Raw genomic sequence first — 22735 nt, 5'->3', positions numbered from 1 at the left:
TCCATGTTTTAGGTCTTGGTGCTGTTAACACCAGGAAGGGGGGGGGCAGTATTATACCTCGCTGATGGTGCCGTGGGCACTGAAGGAGGCAGAAGTAATCAAAGCCCAAAAGAAAGAGCACTTTCCAGAGGAGAGATGAAAACGAAAGAACCAGCCTGGCCCCCAACGGCTCCCATATCAGCCTTTTATTGGCCAGACCTAGAGTTTGGATTTTAAATTTGATATCCCGCTCTATCACTACCTGAAGGAGTCTCAAAGCGGCTAACATTCTCCTTTCCCTTCCTCCCCCACAACAAACACTCTGTGAGGTGAGTGGGGCTGAGAGACTTCAGAGAAGTGTGACTAGACCAAGGTCACCCAGCAGCTGCATGTGGAGGAGCGGGGAAGCGAACCCGGTTCCCCAGATTACGAGTCTAGCCTACCGCTCTTAACCACTACACCACACTGGCGAGACCTAGAGCTAGGAGTTTGGATAGCCTTTCGGGGCATACAACACCCGGTATCCAAGCCTTCTTCCCTGGTCAGTTCCCCAACTGGTGCCTCCCCTCCCCCTTCCACCCTGCCAGTCAATGACAGCGGCAGCAGCAGCAGCAATAAAATTAGTACAATAACAATATGCACTGTGGTCCTCTAGCTGGAAGAATAACTCCTGGGACAATGGAAAAGTACTATCATCCCCAAACCCCAGAATAAGCAGCAGCTCTGGGGTGCCCCATGGGGTTCATGAGTGAAGATGCCCCGCCCCCAGGAGACTTCCCTGGTACCTGCAGCCCCTCCTTCTCCCTCTTGCAATTAGGCTTAGGGGCGGGGAATCTCCCATTAAATTACAGAATTTTATGTTTTCTTCAGAATGCGTAGGAGGCAGGGATAAGTTCTAGTGAAGAAGCAGTGTTTGGAGATCATGTGGTGGGGGGAGGGGGACAGAGTTTGGTGGAAAAACCAGTCACACACACACACACACACACACACACACACACCCATCTTGCATGCTTGAGTACAGCAACTCCAGGGCATAAACTAAGTATCAGCGGGGAAGGGGCCACGTGCAGAGCAATTCCCATGCAGAGGTCAAAACAACAACAACAACAACAACAACAACAACACACACACACACACACACACACACACACACACAGGCAGCAGGACTTCTTCAGTAATAGTTTACTGAGGGCTCAAAGCATACAGTTCTCATTGCGTCCCCAGTGAGGCACAAAGCTTAGCTCCTGAGAGCAAATCCAGTTTCAGCAGTAAAAAAATATACACCCACAGTATATCTAAGTCAGGCACACAAACCGGCAGAAGGGAGCAAGGGAGGAAAGAGGCTGGAACGACACAGGGCAATGGAGGTGTGTGTTTCGCTTCCTGTCGTCTGGGAGGGAAGTCAGCAACTGGGCATCTTCAGGGGTTTCACGAAGCAAAGTTTTCTGCCGGCTGCTTCCAGGCACATCCCAGAAACACACGCTGTGATTCGTGGTTTATTGCCATATCAATTGTTTTTCAAAGGTTATCGCGATGTGGTCTAGAAACCGGTATGGACGAGCTATTAATATATCGCCCAGCCCTAATCCTCACTCCCCACCAGCAATTCAGATTTTCCCTCTCTATCAAAAGGTATCTTGCATCTAAAATTATACTCCCTATTGTGAGACATTGCCTTAAATATTTCATTACTGTTGTTTTACATATAAACACAAGAACTTCACATACACATCATGCTTTGAAGACTGATTTCCTCCTGAGTTTATTGCTGTGAAGAAAAGAGTGGACCCTGAGAGGAACATGTCCCACATTCCATACATCTAAATGGGTTCTCCCCTGTGAGAGTCCCAAGATGTTTCTTAAACACTCCATTATAACAAAAGCACTTTCTGCAAATCTTTCCATTTAAACTGCTTCTACTCTTCAGTTGTTGATGGGTTTGTATGGTTAAACTATTAAAGTTCTTCCTGCTCATGAGTCTGTTGATACAGGACTTCCACTAGGACTGACCCTCTATCTACTTTCTTGACATTTACATGGTTTGTCTCTTGTGCAAGTTTTTTGACTTAAATCAAGGGCTCCCCTCTGACTGAAGTTCCTTCCACATGCCATACATTTATATGGTTTCTTCCCTGTGTCTGCTGATGTTTTCTAAGATTTCCACTGTGACTGAAACTCTTTCCACACCCCATACATTTATATGGTTTCTCTCCTGTGTGAGTCCGTTGATGTTGTCTAAGGTTTCCATTATCACTAAAACTCTTTCCACACTCCATACATTTATATGGTTTCTCTCCTATGTGAGTCCGTTGGTGTCTTCTAAGGGACTCATTGAAACTGAAGCTCTTTCCACACTCCATGCATTTAAATGGCTTCTCCCCTGTGTGAATCTGTAGATGTCTATTGAGTTGTCTACTCCTACTGAATTTCTTTCCACACTCCATGCATTTATATGGTTTCTCTCCTGTGTGAGTCTGTAAATGTCTATTGAGGTGTCCACTGTACCTGAAACTCTTTCCACACTCCATACATTTATATGGTTTCTCTCCTGTGTGAGTCCGTTGATGTTTTCCAAAGTTTCCATTATCACTAAAACTCTTTCCACACTCCATACATTTATATGGTTTTTCACCCGTGTGAGTCCGTTGATGGCTTCTAAGGTTTGCATTTAAACTGAAGCTCTTTCCACACTCCATGCATTTAAATGGCTTCTCCCCTGTGTGAGTCTCTAGATGTATGTTGAATTGTCCACTGTGACTGAAACTCTTTCCACACTCCATACATTTATATGGTTTCTCTCCTGTGTGATTCCGTTGGTGTCTTCTAAGGCACGCATTTAAACTGAAGCTCTTTCCACACTCCATGCATTTAAATGGTTTCTCCCCTGTGTGAATCTGTAGATGTATATTGAGTTGTACCCTCTTACTGAAGTTCTTTCCACACTCCATACATTTATATGGTTTTTCACCCGTGTGAGTCCGTTGATGGCTTCTAAGGTTTGCATTTAAACTGAAGCGCTTTCCACACTCCATGCACTTAAATGGTTTCTCTCCTGTGTGAGTCCGTTGATGTGTTTTAAGTCTTGCATTGAAATGGAAGCTTTTTCCACACTCCATGCATTCATATGGTTTTTCTCCCATGTGAGTTTGCTGGTGTAATTTAAGGTCTCCACTCTGACTGAAGCTTTTTCCGTACTCCATACATTTAAATGGTTTTTCTCCCGTGTGAGTCTGTAGATGAATATGGAGTTGTCTACTCCAACTGAAGCTCTTTCCACACTCCATGCATTTAAAAGGTTTCTCCCCTGTGTGAACCCGTTGGTGTCTTCTAAGGTTTCCATTATCACTAAAACTCTTTCCGCACTCCATACATTCATATGGTTTCTCTCCTGTGTGAATCCGTTGGTGTCTTCTAAGGTTTGCATTTAAACTGAAGCTCTTTCCACACTCCATACATTCATATGGTTTCTCTCCTGTGTTAGTCCGTTGATGTTGTCTAAGGCTTCCACTATTACTAAAGCTCTTTCCACACTCCATACATTTATATAGTTTTTCACTTGTGTGAGTCCGCTGATGTTTATTGAAGTTTCCCCTCTGATTGAACCTCTTTCCAGACTCCTTGCATTGGAATCCTTTCGTCCCCATGTGATTCCCCTGATGTGTTCTAAGTGTTCCACTATCAGTAAAACTCTTTCCACTCTCCATACCTTTAAATGGTTTCTTTGCTCTTTGAGATAGTTGATGTGAGCTATGTGTGCTCATTCAGTGAGGCATATTCCACATTTCACACATTTTGATGTCTATTCCTAATGAAATGAAAGTTGCTCCCTCCCCCGAAATTCTGACTTGTCTTCTCCATCGCTTTCCGCAGAATGGGCTGAGAAGAAGTCCTGTTTGGGTTTCAAGGAAGAGAACAAAGAAAAAAAGAACACATCAAGCACCATTAGCAACCTCTCTTATTTCGACGTCTCCTACATTCTCCACCCATGTTCCAAGATTTTAGGAAATGAAGATGCAATGTCATCAAATGATAGTAATGCATCAGCAACCTTTAATAGTCCTCAATCATCGTTAATAAAGCAGCATGATCTGGGAATACAGCCTTTTCAAATCTATTGTTTCCTCACAGGAAAGGCAGCTGCTCTCTGTCCATCAACAGGTCCTCTCTTTCTCCGCTTCATCATTCCTTTGGACATTTCCCATCCCATTCTCTGCATCATAATCCTCCATTCACCCCCGTTTCCACCTCTCAATCTTCATTAATCCCCTGCACAGTCCCATTGGCCTCAGGAGGTCCATGTGGACCATTCTGTGAGACCCAGGTCTACGTCTTTTCCAGGGACTGTGGTCTGGGTCAGTCAGAGGACTAGAGACAAGGCTTGGCGCTTGGGGTCAGCTGAATGGGTGCTCAGGGAAGCTCCTGTTCTTGGAGATGGACCTCCGTCTACATGCCTCTCATTGCATGGAGAGAGTAGGAGAAGCAGAAGGAGCAGTAGTTGGAGCATGGGAATCCCAGATGGAAACACCCACCCCCATTGTTCTTTATAATAATGATGTGCTGTCTGACCTTGTGCCCCTCTTCTGACACAGGACTATCCTAATCTGGCACTGAAAAAGCTGGATATCAAAGGCAAATGGATAACTGTACTTAAGGGAAACTTCAACCTTGAACATGTAGTATTTATTCATTAATGGCCAGAAGTTGTGTTATTTCTGGGGACATTAATTTATTCCTGATCCATCTTAAATATCATAATTATAGGATGCCTTGGGGTGTTAGGGGAGCAGAACTCCCTTTGGTGGCCGACATGTTTGGGGGGGGGGTTCCCACCCTGCACTGAGCGCTCACCTGTGGCTTCCAGAAGCTGCCAGCATGCAACTGGGGCTGTGATCAAAGCAACGGCTTCAACTGGCCGGCTAAACCAGGTGAGGATAGCTGATGGGTCTCCAATCCTTGGTGGGTTGGGGAATTCTGCTGCAGGTGAAGGCAGGCCCTGCTGGATGGAGAGGGTGAGAACAATAGTGAATCCCACTGTCAAGAAGGCAGATTCTGTCCATGTTGCAGAGGAAAGTGAAAGGAAGATGGAGCTCGTCAATTGGGGAAGGGACCCCATTGAGAAGGAAAACTCGGATCCTAAACCTTCGCTGCCTCGTGGGTTATCCTCAGGAGAAGAAAAGGCTCTGGAGGAGAACCTCTCTAAGACCGTTGGATGGTGTCCAGCAACTCCTGCAGCCAAACTGATGCCAAACATACTGACCTGCGTCTCCAAAGAATAAGGGGAACAGAAATGCTTTTGAGGTGCAACTTCTATATCAATCCTGAGAGTCTTTCCACGGACTCTGCACCCCTGTTTCTTATGACAGGTGTACATTATCCTCATCCTCAATGAACCAGGCAGTGGAAAAGACACTTAAAGATGGAAGCCTGAGAGAGAGGGAAAGGCTTCTGGCTGCTTCCTGGGTGGGAGTGCGGAAACAAAGAGCCACTTCAGGGAAGCTTCCCCTCCCCTCTTCCTCTTGGGATTTCCTCTCCTCTCCAGGGGGACCAATGGTTGGTGTAGAATAGTGGCTAAGAAGGATGAAGAAAGACACAGCTCTCAAAACAGCCAGCTCTTTATTCTAGCTCTGAGTCCAGACTGAACAGTAGCTTAGCCAACTGGTTTATATAGTATTCTGTAACTTGCAACAGTAACAAACTTCCCCTAGCTACCCAATCCGTGAACAGCACTCTCAATCCTTCATTTGCATGTTGTGGACCTGAGTGAGAACTGCAGCAAAAGTGGGCAGGGTAAGAATTGCAGTTAACTTAATACATAACAGTTGGACTTGGAAGAACCTATGAGTCTGGGCAGGGAAGGGGCTTCTGGGGTGGGAAGAGGATGGAGCATGCAGGAAGGAAGGGGTAGGGGGCTGGACCCCCCCCCCTTTCCAGGGATCCCTCTCTGGTTACCTTGGTCGTTCCGGAGCTTCCCCTCGGGCTCCACGATTGGGACGTCTCCCTAAAATCTGGTCTTCAGATCTCCCCCCGCCCCATATTTTCCTTCCCTGCCCCATGGATGCTCCCCCCCCCTTCCTCGCCCTCCCCTCTCTTTCCCTGTGTCTCCCCTCCGCGCCCCTTGTCTCTCCATCCGGAGCCCCCCCCCCCAAAGACGAGTAGAGAAGGGACGAGGGGGGTCTCTATCCAGGCGTCCCCCGCTCCCGTTAACCCTTTCCTGGCCCGCCTTTCTCCATGCAGAGACCACAGTGTCTCAGGGATCTGTGCGTGGGGGAAACGGGGCAAGGGGGGTCCTCGTGGGGACCCCCTGGGTGGGCGCCCCATGTCCCCCCCCTGCCAAGGCGCCTAAGGGGCCAAGGAAAGCTCCCTTCGCAGCACGCGTGCAGGGATCGACAACATGCAGACGGGAACCACGAATGGCGCTCTGGGGAGCTGGCGGGGGTCTCTGGGTCCTTCCCCCCCCCGCGGCCCCTTTACCTCTTTCCCCTCGTTCCCGATTCTCTTTCCCACGGGGGGGGATTTCCCCTGCGTGTACCACCTCTCCTTCCCGAAAGCGCGCGCCCCTAGAGCTACGGCGCAGAGCAGCCATCCGCTGTAGAAGCTCCACTTCCGGGAGAAGCAGGCAGTTTGGGAGGGGGCTCTCCCCCCCCATTCCCGGAACAGAAGCTGGATGGCGAGGAGGAGGAGCAACATATTGGGGAGGGGATTTGAGGTTGAGGGGGCGGAGGGAGGGAAAGATGTGCCGGGAGGAGTGGGGAGGAATTTAGTGGGGGGAGAGGAAGGTTTCCCCACTCCCCTCTTCCTTCTGGGGATCAGGAGAACGAGGGAGGGGCTGATCCCAGCAATCCAACCGCAAAGTGCCCCCCCCCACAATGGTTACGTTGCAAAATCCTTCCTTCCCCCACTCCAGGCCATGACCTCAGAATGCTCCATCCATGTTTTAGGTCTTGGTGCTGTTAACACCAGGAATGGGGGGCAGAATTGTACCTCGCTTGGTGCAGTGGGCACTGAAGGCTGACAACTCAAGTAGGAGGCATAATGGGGGGGGCACACTCATAGGAGGAATGGACTCCATTACAAGGCATGGTGAATAATTTCTGGCAAATTCAAACGCAAATACAGTGGAGGGATGAACCCCAAATGACTGAGAACTCCCTGCAAACAGCCCCCCTCCCCCCGGGCTCAAAGGACCTGGACCTAACCAACCAGATCTTTCGAAGTGTGACAAAACACCCTGGATGTTGGGAGCAGTTTCCATACGCCGACTCCTGGGTAGCGGTCCTGAGAGAGAGCCCTACATGGCTACAGAAGTTCAAAGGAAAGTATGTTGATGGTGCCATGGGCACTGAAGGAGGCAGAAGTAATCAAAGCCCAAAAGAAAGAGCACTTTCCCAGAGGAGAGGTGAAAAAGAAAGAACCAGCCTGGCCCCCAACGGCTCCCGTATCAGCCTTTTATTGGCCAGACCTAGAGTTTGGATTTTAGATTTGATATCCCGCTTTATCACTACCCGAAGGAGTCTCAAAGCGGCTAACATTCTCCTTTCCCTTCCTCCTCCACAACAAACACTCTGTGAGGTGAGTGAGCCTGAGAGACTTCAGAGAAGTGTGACTAGCCCAAGGTCACCCAGCAGCTGCATGTGGAGGAGCGGAGACGTGAACCCGGTTCCCCAGATTACGAGTCTAGTCTACCCCTCTTAACCACTACACCACACTGGCTAGACCTAGAGCTAAGAGTTTGGATAGCCTTTGGGGGCATACAACACCCGGGATCCAAGCCCTCTTCCCTTGTCAGTTCCCCAGCTGGTGCCTCCCCCCACCTTCCACCCTGCCAGTCCATGACAGCAGCAGCAGCAGCAGCAATAGCTCTGGGGTGCCCCATGGGGTACATGAGTGAAGATGGACCCACCAGGAGACTTCCCTGGTACCTGCAGCCCCTCCTTCCCCCTCTTGGAATTAGGCTTAGGGGCGGGGAATCTCCCATTAAATTACAGAATTTTAAGTTTTCTTCAGAATGCGTAGGAGGCAGGGACAAGTTCTAGTGAAGAAGCAGTGTTTGGAGATCATGTGGTGGGGAGAGGGGGGACAGAGTTTGGTGGAAAAACCAGTCACACGCACGCACACACACACACACACACACACACACCCATCTTGCATGCTTGAGTACAGCAACTCCAGGGCATAAACTAAGTATCAGCGGGGAAGGGGCCACGTGCAGAACAATTCCCATGCAGAGGTCAAAACAACAACAACAACAACAACACACACACACACACACACTGGAAGCAGGACTTCTTCATTTATAGTTTACTGAGGGTTCAAAGCCTACAGTTCTCAGTGGGTCCCCAGTGAGGCACAAAATTTAGCTCCTGAGAGCAAATCCAGTTTCAGTAGTAAAAAAATACGCCCACAGTATATCTAAGTCCGGCACACAAACCGGCAGAAGGGAGCAAGGGAGGAAAGAGGCTGGAACGACACAGGGCAATGGAGGTGTGTGTTTCTCTTCCTGTCACCTGGGAGGGAAGTCAGCAACTGGGAATGTGCAGGGGCTTCACGAAGCAAAGTTTTCTGCCGGCTGCTTCCAGGTACATCCTAGAAACACACACTGTGATTCGTGGTTTATTGCCATATCAATTGTTTTTCAAAGGTTATCGTGATGTGGTCTAGAAACCGGTAGGGACGAGCTATTAATATATCGCCCAGCCCTAATCCTCACTCCCCACCAGCAATTCAGATTTTCCCTCTCTATCAAAAGGTATCTTACATCTAAAATTATACTCCCTATTGTGAGACATTGCCTTCAATATTTCATTACTGTTCAGTTTTACATATAAACACAAGAACTTCAAATACACATCATGCTTTTAAGACTGATTTCCTGCTGAGTTCATTGCTGTGAAGAAAAGAGTGGATTCTGAGAGGAACATGTCCCACATCCTATATAATAATGTCCAAGTTGTCCCTGCGTCCAGTTGTCCCGTGTGTCCCTGGGGTACTGCGCATGTACCCCAGGGATACAGGGATTGGACCAGAGACTTGGAACGCAGGCGCGCGCTCTCTCCCCCCAACCCTTCTGCCTACCGTTTGCGGTCGCCAACCACTCGCTTCTAAGCAGCAGTGCGAGAAGGAGGAGGCTGCGGGATAGACCCGTGCGCTTCTCTCTCTCTCTCTCTCTCTCTCTCTCTCGCGCGCACACACACACACAAACCGCCCGCCCGTCGCCACAGCAAACCACCTCAGGCAGTCACTGGAGGGAAACGCAGCCGCAACTTTCCCCTCTCACGGCTGCTGCTTTTTCCCTTCGCGCGCGCTCGCGCTCTCTCTCTCTTACACACACACAGCTGAGCAGGACACGCTCCTGGCCCGCCACAGCCCACCCACCCCCCGTCCCGACACAGCCGTCTCTAATACCGCGCAGGGAGGAGGGAAAGGGAAACTACAACGCCCACAAAGCCGAGCGAGCGAACGAGAGCCTCGATTCCTCCGTCCAGACAGGCCGCGTTTGAGGGGAAATTAAAGCATTTGGGGCGAAGGGGAGAGAAAGCCGTCTGCGTCTGCCCCTCTCTCGGCTGTGCTTTTATTTTATTTTTATTTTTTATGGAGGCTTTTATTGGGTGTTGCTTAGGGAAACGGGATCCACAGCAACCTTTTGATAAGAGGCTGGAGCCGGAGTGGCTTGACCACCACATCTCTCTCCACACACATACCGCACACACACACAACCCCCCCCACCCTTCCCACCCCCAATACATTCAGTCCTCCCTATTCCACAGTGACCCTGAGTGCAAACTTGCCACCAGCCTGGCTGCAATGCGCACTTAGCTCGCGCAGGCGGCACATCCCAGAAAAGCCCCGCTCACTTCTCTCTCTCTCTCTCTCTCTCTCTCTCTCTCTCTCTCTCTCTCTCTCACACACACACACACACACACACACACACACACAAACCGCCCACCCGCCGCCACAGCAAACCACCCAGGTGGAGCCTGGGGTCTTCCACGCACATCCCCGCTGGTGGAGGCGACGCCTGCGCCGTCCCAGGGCTTCCCCTCTGTTCCCGCCCAGCTAGCGCCCGTTTACTAAACGGGCTGAATTCCACTAGTTCCATATATCTAAATGGGTTCTCCCCTGTGAGAGTCCCAAGATGTTTCTTAAACACTCCATTATAACAAAAGCACTTTCTGCAAATCTTTCCATTTAAACTGCTTCTCCTCTTGAGTTGTTGATGGGTTTGTACGGTTAAACTATAAAAGTTCTTCCTGCTCAAGAGTCTGTTGATATAGGACTTCCACTAGGACTGACCCTCTATCTACTTTCCTGACATTTGTATGGTTTGTCTCTTGTGTTAGTTTCTTGACTTAAATCAAGGGCTCCCCTCTGACTGAAGTTCCTTCCACATGCCATACATTTATATGGTTTCTTTCCCGTGTGTCTGCTGATGTTTTCTAAGATTTCCACTGTGACTGAAACTCTTTCCACACTCCATACATTTATATGGTTTTTCTCCTGTGTGAGTCCGTTGATGTTGTCTAAGGTTTCCATTATCACTAAAACTCTTTCCACACTCCATACATTTATATGGTTTCTCTCCTGTGTGAGTCCGTTGGTGTCTTCTAAGGGACTCATTGAAACTGAAGCTCTTTTCGCACTCCATGCATTTATATGGTTCCTCCCCTGTGTGAATCTGTAGATGTCTATTGAGTTGTCTACTGTGACTGAAGTTCTTTCCACACTCCATGCATTTATATGGTTTCTCCCCTGTATGAGTCCGTAGATGTCTATTGAGGTGTCCACTGTAACTGAAACTCTTTCCACACTCCATACATTTATATGGTTTCTCTCCTGTGTGAGTCCGTTGATGTTTTCTAAGGTTTGTATTACCACTAAAACTCTTTCCACACTCCATACATTTATATGGTTTTTCACCCGTGTGAGTCCGTTGATGGCTTCTAAGGTTTGAATTTAAACTGAAGCTCTTCCCACACTCCATGCATTTAAATGGTTTCTCTCCTGTATGAGTCTGAAGATGTCCTCTAAGTTGTCCACTCTGACTGAAGCTCTTCCCACACTCCATACATTTATACGGTTTCTCTCCTGTGTGAGTCTGTAGATGTATATTGAGGTGACCACTGTGACTGAAACTCTTTCCACACTCCATACATTTATATGGTTTCTCTCCTGTGTGAGTCCGTTGATGGCTTCTAAGCTTTGCATTTAAGCTGAAGCTTTTTCCGCACTCCATGCATTTAAAAGGTTTCTCCCCTGTGTGAATCTGTAGGTGTATATTGAGTTGTCCACTCTGACAGAAGCCCTTTCCACACTCCATGCATTTAAATGGTTTCTCTCCTGTGTGAGTGCGTTGATGTGTTTTAAGTCTTGCATTGAAACGGAAGCTTTTTCCACACTCCATGCATTCATATGGTTTTTCTCCCGTGTGAGTTCGCTGGTGTAATTTAAGGTCTCCACTCTGACTGAAGCTTTTTTCGCACTCCATGCATTTAAATGGTTTTTCGCCCGTGTGAGTCTGTAGATGAATACTGAGTTGTCCAGTCCAACTGAAGCTCTTTCCACACTCCATGCATTTATATGGTTTTTCTCCTGTGTGAGTCCGTTGATGTTGTCTAAGGTTTCCATTATCACTAAAACTCTTTCCACACTCCATACATTTATATGGTTTCTCTCCTGTGTGAGTCCGTTGGTGTCTTCTAAGGTTTCCATTATCACTAAAACTCTTTCCACACTCCATACATTTAAATGGTTTCTCTCCTGTGTGAATCTGTAGGTGTATATTTAGTTGTCCACTCTGACAGAAGCTCTTTCCACACTCCATGCACTTAAATGGTTTCTCTCCTGTGTGAGTCCGTTGATGTGTTTTAAGTCTTGCATTGAAACGGAAGCTTTTTCCACACTCCATGCAATCATATGGTTTTTCTCCCATGTGAGTTCGCTGGTGTAATTTAAGGTTTCCACTCTGACTGAAGCTTTTTTCGCACTCCATGCATTTAAAAGGTTTCTCCCCTGTGTGAACCCGTTGATGTCTTCTAAGCTTTCCATTCTCACTAAAGCACTTTCCGCACTTGATACATTTAAAAGGTTTCTCTCCTGTGTGAGTCCGTTGATGTTGTCTAAGGCGTCCACTATCACTAAAACTCTTTCCACACTCCATACATTTATATAGTTTTTCACTTGTGTGAGTCCGCTGATGTTTATTGAGGTTTCCCCTCTGATTGAACCTCTTTCCAGACTCCTTGCATTGGAATCCTTTCTTGCCCATGTGAGTCCCCTGATGTGTTCTAAGTGTTCCACTATCAGTTAAACTCTTTCCATTCTCCATACCTTTAAACGGTTTCTCCCTTTTTGAGATAGTTGATGTGAGCTATGTGTGCTCATTCAGTGAAGCATATTCCACTTTTCACACATTATAACGTTTTTTTCTAGTGAAATGAAAGTTTCTCCCTCCCCCGAAATTCTGACTTCTCTTCTCCATCACTTTCCTCAGAATGGGCTGAGAAGAAGTCCTGTTTGGGTTTCAAGGAAGAGAACAAAGAAAAAAAGAACACATCAAGCACCATTAGCAACCTCTCTTATTGCGATGTCTCCTACATTCTCCACCCATGTTCCCAGATTTTAGGAAATGAAGATGCAATGTCATCAAATGATAGTAATGCACCAGCAACCTTTCATAGTCCTCAATCATCGTTAATAAAGCAGCATGATCTGGGAATACAGCCTTTTCAAATCTATTCTTTCCTCACAGGAAAGGCAGCTGCTCTCTGTCCATCAACAGGTCCTCTCTTTCTCCACTTCATCATTCCTTTGAACATTTCCCATCCTCTGCATCATAATCCTCCTTCCACCCCCATTTCCACCTCTAGATCTTCATTAATCCCCTGCACAGTCCCATTCGCCTCAGGAGGTCCATGTGGACCATTCTGTGAGACCCAGGTCTACGTCTTTTCCAGGGACTGTGGTCTGGGTCAGTCAGAGAACAACCGTAGTTACAAGGCTTGGGGCTTTGGGTCAGCTGAATGGGTGCTCAGGGAAGCTCCTGTCCTTGGAGATGGACCTCCGTCTACATGCCTCTCATTGCATGGAGAGAGTAGGAGAAGCCGAAGGAAAGCAACTGGCACATGGGGATCCCAGATGGAAACACCCACCCCCATTGTTCTTTATAATAATGATGTGCTGCCTGATCTCGTGCCCATCTTCTGGACTATCCTAATCTGGCACTGAAAAAGCTTGATATTAAAGGCAAATGGATAACTGTACTTAAGGGAAACTTCAACCTTGAACATGTAGTATTGATTCATTAATGGCCAGAAGTTGTGTTATTTCTGGGGACATGAATTTATTCCTGATCCATCTTAAATATCATAATTATAGGATGTCTTGGGGTGTTAGGGGAGTAGTAGTACCTTTGGTGGCCGACAGGTTATGGGGGGTCCCCACCCTGCACTGAGTGCTCACCTGTGTCAGTATGCAACAGGGGCCGTGATCCAAGCAACGGCTTCAACTGGCCGGCTAAACCAGGTGAGGATAGCTGATGGGTCTCAAATCCTTGGTGGGTTGGGGAATTCTGCTGCAGGTGAAGGCAGGCCCTGGTGGATGGAGAGGATGAGAACAATAGTGAATCCCTCAGTCAAGAAGGCAGATTCTGTCCATGTTGCAGAGGAAAGTGAAGGGAAGGTGGGGCTCGTCAATTGGGGAAGGGACCCCATTGAGAAGGAAAACTCGGATCCTAAACCTTCGCTGCCTCGTGGGTTATCCTCAGGAGAAGAAAAGGCTCTGGAGGAGAACCTCTCTAAGACCGTTGGATGATGTCCAGCAACTCCTGCAGCCAAACTGATGCCAAATATACTGACCTGCGTCTCCAAAGAATAAGAGGAACAGAAATGCTTTTGAGGTGCAACTTCTATATCAATCCTGAGAGTCTTTCCACGGACTCTGCACCCCTGTTTCTTATGACAGGTGTACATTATCCTCATCCTCAATGAACCAGGCAGTGGAAAAGACACTTAAAGATGGAAGCCTGAGAGAGAGGGAAAGGCTTCTGGCTGCTTCCTGGGTGGGAGTGTGGAAACAAAGAGCCGCTTCCGGGAAGCTTCCCCTCCCCTCTTCCTCTTGGGATTTCCTCTCCTCTCCAGGGGGACCAATGGTTGGTGTTGAATAGTGGCTAAGAAGGATGAAGACACAGCTCTCAAAACAGCCAGCTCTTTATTCTAGCTCTGAGTCCAGACTGAACAGTAGCTTAGCCCAGTTTTTCCCAACCTTGTGCCTGCAGCTGTTTTCGGACTACAATTCCCATCATTCCTGACCAAGGTCTTGCTAGCTAGGGATGATGGGAGTTGTAGTCCAAAAACAGCTGGAGGCACAAGGTTGGGAAACACTGGTTAGCCGACTGTCTTATATAGTATTCAGTAATTTGCAACAGTAACAAACTCCCCCTAGCTACCCAATCCGTGAACAGCACTCTCAATCTATCATTTGCATGTTGTGGACCTGAGTGAGAACTGCAGCCACGTTGCCCAGAACAAGTACTGCAGTTAACTTAATGCATAAGGGATGTTCCCCCCCCCCACTTCTTCGCCCTCCGCTCTCTTTCCCTGTGTCTCCCCTCCGCACCCCTTGTCTCTCCATCCGGAGCCCCCCCCCCAAGACGAGTAGAGAAGGGACGAGGGGGGGGTCTCTATCCAGGCGTCCCCCGCTCCCGTTAACCCTTTCCTGGCCCGCCTTTCTCAATGCAGAGACCAGAGGGTCTCAGGGATCCCTGCGTGGGGGAAACGGGGCAAGGGGGGTCCTCGTGGGGACCCCCTGGGTGGGCGCCCCATGTCCCCCCCCCGCCAAGGCGCCTAAGGGACCAAGGAAAGCCCCCTTCGCAGCACGCGTGCAGGGATCGACACCATGCGGACGGGAACCACGAATGGCGCTTTGCGGAGCTGGCGGGGGTCTCTGGGTCCTTTCTCTCCCCCCCCCCCGCGGCCCCTTTACCTCTTCGTCCTCGCTCCCGATTCTCTTTCCCACGGGGGGGGGCGTTTCCCCTGCCGCCCCTCCTCCCCTTTCCGAAAGCGCGCGCCCTTAGAGCTACGGCGCAAAAGAGCAATCCGGTGTAGAAGCTCCACTTCCGGGAGAAGCAGGCAGTTTGGGACGGGGCTCTCCTCCCCCCCCCCCATTCCCGGAACAGAAGCCGGATGGCGAGGAGGAGGAGCAACATATTGGGGAGGGGATTTGGGGTTGAGGGGGCGGAGTGAGACAAGGATGTTCCAGGAGGGGAGGGGAGGAATTTAGTGGGGGGCGGAGAGGAAGGTTTCCCCCCTCCCCTCTTCCTTCTGGGGATCAGGAGAGCGAGGGAGGGGCTGATCCCAGCAATCCAACTGCAAAGTGCCCCCCCCACAATGGTTACATTGCAAAATCCTTCCTTCCCCCACTCCACGCCATGACCTCAGAATGCTCCATCCATGTTTTAGGTCTTGGTGCTCTTAACACCAGGAATGGGGGGCAGAATTGTACCTCACTGATGGTGCCGTGGGCACTGAAGACTGACAACTCAAGCAGGAGGCATAATGGGGGGGGGGCACACTCATAGGAGGAATGGATTCCATTACAAGGCATGGTGAATAATTTTGGCAAATTCAAACGCAAATACTTACGGTGGAGCGATGAACCCCAAATGACTGAGAACTCCCTGCAAACAGCCCCACTCTCCCAGGGCTCGTAGGACCTGGACCTAACCAACCAGATCTTTCGAAGTGTGACAAAACACCCTGGATGTTGGGAGCAGTTTCCATACGCCGACTCCTGGGTAGCGGTCCTGAGAGAGAGCCCTACATGGCTACAGAAGTTCAAAGGAAAGTATTGTACCTCGTTGATGGTGCCGTGGGCACTGAAGGAGGCAGAAGTAATCAAAGCCCAAAAGAAAGAGCACTTTCCCAGAGGAGAGGTGAAAAAGAAAGAACCAGCCTGGCCCCCAACCGCTCCCATATCAGCCTTTTATTGGCCAGACCTAGAGTTTGGATTTTGGATTTGATATCCTGCTTTATCACTACCTGAAGGAGTCTCAAAGCGGCTAACATTCTCCTTTCCCTTCCTCTCCCACAACAAACACTCTGTGAGGTGAGTGAGGCGGAGAGACTTCAGAGAAGTGTGACTAGACCAAGGTCACCAAGCAGCTGCATGTGGAAGAGTGGAGACTCGAACCTGATTCCCCAGATTACGAGTCTAGTCTACTGCTCTTAACCACTACACCACACTGGCTAGACCTAGAGTTAGGAGTTTTGATAGCCTTTGGGGGCATACAACACCCGGGATCCAAGCCTTCTTCCCTTGTCATTTCCCCAGCTGGTGCCTCCCCACCCCCTTCCACCCTGCCAGTCAATGACAGCAGCAGCAGCAACAACAATAAAATCAGTACAATAACAATATGCACTGTGGTCCTCTAGCTGGAAGAATAAAAACCTCTGGGACAATGGGAAAGTACTATCACCCCCAAACCCCAGAATAAGCAGCAGCTCTGGGGCTGCCCCATGGGGTTCATGAGTGAAGATGGACCCCCCCCCCCGGAGACTTCCCTGGTACCTGCAGCCCCTCCTTCCCCCTCTTGCAATTAGGCTTAGGGGCGGGGAATCTCCCATTAAATTACAGAATTTAAAGTTTTCTTCAGAATATGTAGGAGGCAGGGATAAGTTCTAGTGAAGAAGCAGTGTTTGGAGATCATGTGGTGGGGGGAGGGGGGACAGAGTTTGGTGGAAAAACCAGTCACACACACACACACACACACACATCTTGCATGCTTGAGTACAGCAACTCCAGGGCATGATTTAAGTATCAGCGGGGAAGGGGCCACGTGCAGAGCAATTCCCATGCAGAGGTCAAAACAACAACAACAACAACAACAACAACAACAACAACACACACACACACACACACACACACACACACACACTGGAAGCAGGACTTCTTCAGTTATAGTTTACTGAGGGTTCAAAGCATACAGTTCTCATTGGGTTCCCAGTGAGGCACAAAATCCAGTTTTGGCAGTAAAAAAATACACCCACAGTATATCTAGGTCAGGCACACAAACCGGCAGAAGGGAGCAAGGGAGGAAAGAGGCTGGAACGACACAGGGCAATGGAGGTGTGTGTTTCGCTTCCTGTCGTCTGGGAGGGAAGTCAGCAACTGGGCATGTGCAGGGGCTTCACGAAGCAAAGTTTTCTGCCGGCTGCTTCCAGGTACATCCTAGAAACACACACTGTGATTCGTGGTTTATTGCCATATCAATTGTTTTTCAAAGGTTATCGTGATGTGGTCTAGAAACCGGTATGGACGAGCTATTAATATATCGCCCAGCCCTAATCCTCACTCCCCACCACCAATTCAGATTTTCCCTCTCTATCAAAAGGTATCTTACATCTAAAATTATACTCCCTATTGTGAGACATTGCCTTCAATATTTCATTACTGTTCAGTTTTACATATAAACACAAGAACTTCACATACACATCATGCTTTTAAGACTGATTTCCTGCTGAGTTCATTGCTGTGAAGAAAAGAGTGGATTCTGAGAGGAACATGTCCCACATCCTATATAATAATGTCCAAGTTGTCCCTGCGTCCAGTTGTCCCGTGTGTCCCTGGGGTACTGCGCATGTACCCCAGGGATACAGGGATTGGACCAGAGACTTGGAACGCAGGCGCGCGCTCTCTCCCCCCAACCCTTCTGCCTACCGTTTGCGGTCGCCAACCACTCGCTTCTAAGCAGCAGTGCGAGAAGGAGGAGGCTGCGGGATAGACCCGTGCGCTTCTCTCTCTCTCTCTCTCGCGCACACACACACACACAAACCGCCCGCCCGTCGCCACAGCAAACCATCTCAGGCAGTCACTGGAGGGAAACGCAGCCGCAACTTTCCCCTCTCACGGCTGCTGCTTTTTCCCTTCGCGCGCGCTCGCGCTCTCTCTCTCTTACACACACACGCACACACACAGCTGAGCAGGACACGCTCCTGGCCCGCCACGGCCCACCCACCCCCCGTCCCGACACAGCCGTCTCTAATACCGCGCAGGGAGGAGGGAAAGGGAAACTACAACGCCCACAAAGCCGAGCGAGCGAACGAGAGCCTCGATTCCTCCGTCCAGACAGGCCGCGTTTGAGGGGAAATTAAAGCATTTGGGGCGAAGGGGAGAGAAAGCCGTCTGCGTCTGCCCCTCTCTCGGCTGTGCTTTTATTTTATTTTTATTTTTTATGGAGGCTTTTATTGGGTGTTGCTTAGGGAAACGGGATCCACAGCAACCTTTTGATAAGAGGCTGGAGCCGGAGTGGCTTGACCACCACATCTCTCTCCACACACATACCGCACACACACACAACCCCCCCACCCTTCCCACCCCCAATACATTCAGTCCTCCCTATTCCACAGTGACCCTGAGTGCAAACTTGCCACCAGCCTGGCTGCAATGCGCACTTAGCTCGCGCAGGCGGCACATCCCAGAAAAGCCCCGCTCACTTCTCTCTCTCTCTCTCTCTCTCTCTCTCTCACACACACACACACACACACACACACACACACACAAACCGCCCACCCGCCGCCACAGCAAACCACCCAGGTGGAGCCTGGGGTCTTCCACGCACATCCCCGCTGGTGGAGGCGACGCCTGCGCCGTCCCAGGGCTTCCCCTCTGTTCCCGCCCAGCTAGCGCCCGTTTACTAAACGGGCTGAATTCCACTAGTTCCATATATCTAAATGGGTTCTCCCCTGTGAGAGTCCCAAGATGTTTCTTAAACACTCCATTATAACAAAAGCACTTTCTGCAAATCTTTCCATTTAAACTGCTTCTCCTCTTGAGTTGTTGATGGGTTTGTACGGTTAAACTATAAAAGTTCTTCCTGCTCAAGAGTCTGTTGATATAGGACTTCCACTAGGACTGACCCTCTATCTACTTTCCTGACATTTGTATGGTTTGTCTCTTGTGTTAGTTTCTTGACTTAAATCAAGGGCTCCCCTCTGACTGAAGTTCCTTCCACATGCCATACATTTATATGGTTTCTTTCCCGTGTGTCTGCTGATGTTTTCTAAGATTTCCACTGTGACTGAAACTCTTTCCACACTCCATACATTTATATGGTTTTTCTCCTGTGTGAGTCCGTTGATGTTGTCTAAGGTTTCCATTATCACTAAAACTCTTTCCACACTCCATACATTTATATGGTTTCTCTCCTGTGTGAGTCCGTTGGTGTCTTCTAAGGGACTCATTGAAACTGAAGCTCTTTTCGCACTCCATGCATTTATATGGTTCCTCCCCTGTGTGAATCTGTAGATGTCTATTGAGTTGTCTACTGTGACTGAAGTTCTTTCCACACTCCATGCATTTATATGGTTTCTCCCCTGTATGAGTCCGTAGATGTCTATTGAGGTGTCCACTGTAACTGAAACTCTTTCCACACTCCATACATTTATATGGTTTCTCTCCTGTGTGAGTCCGTTGATGTTTTCTAAGGTTTGTATTACCACTAAAACTCTTTCCACACTCCATACATTTATATGGTTTTTCACCCGTGTGAGTCCGTTGATGGCTTCTAAGGTTTGAATTTAAACTGAAGCTCTTCCCACACTCCATGCATTTAAATGGTTTCTCTCCTGTATGAGTCTGAAGATGTCCTCTAAGTTGTCCACTCTGACTGAAGCTCTTCCCACACTCCATACATTTATACGGTTTCTCTCCTGTGTGAGTCTGTAGATGTATATTGAGGTGACCACTGTGACTGAAACTCTTTCCACACTCCATACATTTATATGGTTTCTCTCCTGTGTGAGTCCGTTGATGGCTTCTAAGCTTTGCATTTAAGCTGAAGCTTTTTCCGCACTCCATGCATTTAAAAGGTTTCTCCCCTGTGTGAATCTGTAGGTGTATATTGAGTTGTCCACTCTGACAGAAGCCCTTTCCACACTCCATGCATTTAAATGGTTTCTCTCCTGTGTGAGTCCGTTGATGTGTTTTAAGTCTTGCATTGAAACGGAAGCTTTTTCCACACTCCATGCATTCATATGGTTTTTCTCCCGTGTGAGTTCGCTGGTGTAATTTAAGGTCTCCACTCTGACTGAAGCTTTTTTCGCACTCCATGCATTTAAATGGTTTTTCGCCCGTGTGAGTCTGTAGATGAATACTGAGTTGTCCAGTCCAACTGAAGCTCTTTCCACACTCCATGCATTTATATGGTTTTTCTCCTGTGTGAGTCCGTTGATGTTGTCTAAGGTTTCCATTATCACTAAAACTCTTTCCACACTCCATACATTTATATGGTTTCTCTCCTGTGTGAGTCCGTTGGTGTCTTCTAAGGTTTCCATTATCACTAAAACTCTTTCCACACTCCATACATTTAAATGGTTTCTCTCCTGTGTGAATCTGTAGGTGTATATTTAGTTGTCCACTCTGACAGAAGCTCTTTCCACACTCCATGCACTTAAATGGTTTCTCTCCTGTGTGAGTCCGTTGATGTGTTTTAAGTCTTGCATTGAAACGGAAGCTTTTTCCACACTCCATGCAATCATATGGTTTTTCTCCCATGTGAGTTCGCTGGTGTAATTTAAGGTTTCCACTCTGACTGAAGCTTTTTTCGCACTCCATGCATTTAAAAGGTTTCTCCCCTGTGTGAACCCGTTGATGTCTTCTAAGCTTTCCATTCTCACTAAAGCACTTTCCGCACTTGATACATTTAAAAGGTTTCTCTCCTGTGTGAGTCCGTTGATGTTGTCTAAGGCGTCCACTATCACTAAAACTCTTTCCACACTCCATACATTTATTTAGTTTTTCACTTGTGTGAGTCCGCTGATGTTTATTGAGGTTTCCCCTCTGATTGAAGCTCTTTCCAGACTCCTTGCATTGGAATCCTTTCTTGCCCATGTGAGTCCCCTGATGTGTTCTAAGTGTTCCACTATCAGTGAAACTCTTTCCATTCTCCATACCTTTAAACGGTTTCTCCCTTTTTGAGATAGTTGATGTGAGCTATGTGTGCTCATTCAGTGAAGCATATTCCACTTTTCACACATTATAACGTTTTTTTCTAGTGAAATGAAAGTTTCTCCCTCCCCCGAAATTCTGACTTCTCTTCTCCATCACTTTCCTCAGAATGGGCTGAGAAGAAGTCCTGTTTGGGTTTCAAGGAAGAGAACAAAGAAAAAAAGAACACATCAAGCACCATTAGCAACCTCTCTTATTGCGATGTCTCCTACATTCTCCACCCATGTTCCCAGATTTTAGGAAATGAAGATGCAATGTCATCAAATGATAGTAATGCACCAGCAACCTTTCATAGTCCTCAATCATCGTTAATAAAGCAGCATGATCTGGGAATACAGCCTTTTCAAATCTATTCTTTCCTCACAGGAAAGGCAGCTGCTCTCTGTCCATCAACAGGTCCTCTCTTTCTCCACTTCATCATTCCTTTGAACATTTCCCATCCTCTGCATCATAATCCTCCTTCCACCCCCATTTCCACCTCTAGATCTTCATTAATCCCCTGCACAGTCCCATTCGCCTCAGGAGGTCCATGTGGACCATTCTGTGAGACCCAGGTCTACGTCTTTTCCAGGGACTGTGGTCTGGGTCAGTCAGAGAACAACCGTAGTTACAAGGCTTGGGGCTTTGGGTCAGCTGAATGGGTGCTCAGGGAAGCTCCTCTTCTTGGAGATGGACCTCCGTCTACATGCCTCTCATTGCATGGAGAGAGTAGGAGAAGCCGAAGGAAAGCAACTGGCACATGGGGATCCCAGATGGAAACACCCACCCCCATTGTTCTTTATAATAATGATGTGCTGCCTGATCTCGTGCCCATCTTCTGGACTATCCTAATCTGGCACTGAAAAAGCTTGATATTAAAGGCAAATGGATAACTGTACTTAAGGGAAACTTCAACCTTGAACATGTAGTATTGATTCATTAATGGCCAGAAGTTGTGTTATTTCTGGGGACATGAATTTATTCCTGATCCATCTTAAATATCATAATTATAGGATGTCTTGGGGTGTTAGGGGAGTAGTAGTACCTTTGGTGGCCGACAGGTTATGGGGGGTCCCCACCCTGCACTGAGTGCTCACCTGTGTCAGTATGCAACAGGGGCCGTGATCCAAGCAACGGCTTCAACTGGCCGGCTAAACCAGGTGAGGATAGCTGATGGGTCTCAAATCCTTGGTGGGTTGGGGAATTCTGCTGCAGGTGAAGGCAGGCCCTGGTGGATGGAGAGGATGAGAACAATAGTGAATCCCTCAGTCAAGAAGGCAGATTCTGTCCATGTTGCAGAGGAAAGTGAAGGGAAGGTGGGGCTCGTCAATTGGGGAAGGGACCCCATTGAGAAGGAAAACTCGGATCCTAAACCTTCGCTGCCTCGTGGGTTATCCTCAGGAGAAGAAAAGGCTCTGGAGGAGAACCTCTCTAAGACCGTTGGATGATGTCCAGCAACTCCTGCAGCCAAACTGATGCCAAATATACTGACCTGCGTCTCCAAAGAATAAGAGGAACAGAAATGCTTTTGAGGTGCAACTTCTATATCAATCCTGAGAGTCTTTCCACGGACTCTGCACCCCTGTTTCTTATGACAGGTGTACATTATCCTCATCCTCAATGAACCAGGCAGTGGAAAAGACACTTAAAGATGGAAGCCTGAGAGAGAGGGAAAGGCTTCTGGCTGCTTCCTGGGTGGGAGTGTGGAAACAAAGAGCCGCTTCCGGGAAGCTTCCCCTCCCCTCTTCCTCTTGGGATTTCCTCTCCTCTCCAGGGGGAC

The 22735-nt window shown here is 48.4% G+C and overlaps 3 protein-coding genes across 5 annotated transcripts in view; all 3 read right to left on the bottom strand.

Moving 5' to 3' along the window:
• Nucleotides 1-1713: 1713 nt before the first annotated feature.
• Nucleotides 1714-15090, bottom strand: LOC132592719 (uncharacterized). Of its 3 annotated transcripts, none has more exons than XM_088676535.1 (3): nt 14956-15090; nt 4828-4975; nt 1714-3868 (listed from the first exon to the last, which is right to left on the bottom strand). In XM_088676535.1, exon 3 carries the CDS (start codon nt 3738-3740, stop codon nt 2046-2048), a length of 1695 nt encoding a protein of 564 aa, XP_088532661.1. In that variant the 5' UTR covers nt 3741-3868; nt 4828-4975; nt 14956-15090; the 3' UTR covers nt 1714-2045. The 3 variants fall into 3 exon arrangements, with proteins under 3 accessions (XP_088532661.1, XP_060135285.2, XP_088532663.1); XM_060279302.2 differs by lacking the exon at nt 14956-15090 and adding an exon at nt 6451-8121; XM_088676537.1 differs by lacking the exon at nt 14956-15090 and adding an exon at nt 5929-6478.
• LOC132592717 (uncharacterized) lies at nt 8263-15093 on the bottom strand. The gene is made up of 3 exons (XM_060279298.2): nt 14956-15093; nt 13435-13565; nt 8263-12485 (listed from the first exon to the last, which is right to left on the bottom strand). The coding sequence occupies exon 3, from the start codon at nt 12299-12301 to the stop codon at nt 10376-10378; it is 1926 nt and encodes a 641-aa protein (XP_060135281.2). The 5' UTR covers nt 12302-12485; nt 13435-13565; nt 14956-15093; the 3' UTR covers nt 8263-10375.
• A 1825-nt stretch (nt 15094-16918) lies between these two features.
• LOC132592718 (uncharacterized) overlaps nt 16919-22735 on the bottom strand; it is a 28578-nt gene continuing 22761 nt past the window's right edge. The window contains exons 3-4 of the mRNA XM_088676533.1: nt 22053-22183; nt 16919-21103 (exon numbers count right to left, since the gene is read on the bottom strand). Of these exons, the coding sequence (XP_088532659.1) occupies nt 18994-20919 (1926 nt within the window). The 5' untranslated portion in view covers nt 20920-21103; nt 22053-22183 and the 3' untranslated portion in view covers nt 16919-18993. The remainder of the gene's footprint in view (nt 21104-22052; nt 22184-22735) is intronic.

The sequence above is a fragment of the Zootoca vivipara genome, chromosome 9 (assembly GCF_965207765.1).
Source record: "Zootoca vivipara chromosome 9, rZooViv2.hap1.1, whole genome shotgun sequence".
NCBI lineage: Eukaryota > Metazoa > Chordata > Lepidosauria > Squamata > Lacertidae > Zootoca > Zootoca vivipara.
The sequence above is the reverse complement of the archived record's forward strand: the minus strand, read 5'-3'. Positions and strand labels throughout refer to the sequence as shown.

Excerpts from the sequence above, each read along its gene's own strand:
- LOC132592717 (XM_060279298.2), bottom strand. The coding sequence starts at position 12,301 with ATGGAGAATGGAAAGAGTTTAACTGATAGTGGAACACTTAGAACACAT.
- LOC132592719 (XM_088676535.1), bottom strand. The coding sequence starts at position 3,740 with ATGAGCACACATAGCTCACATCAACTATCTCAAAGAGCAAAGAAACCA.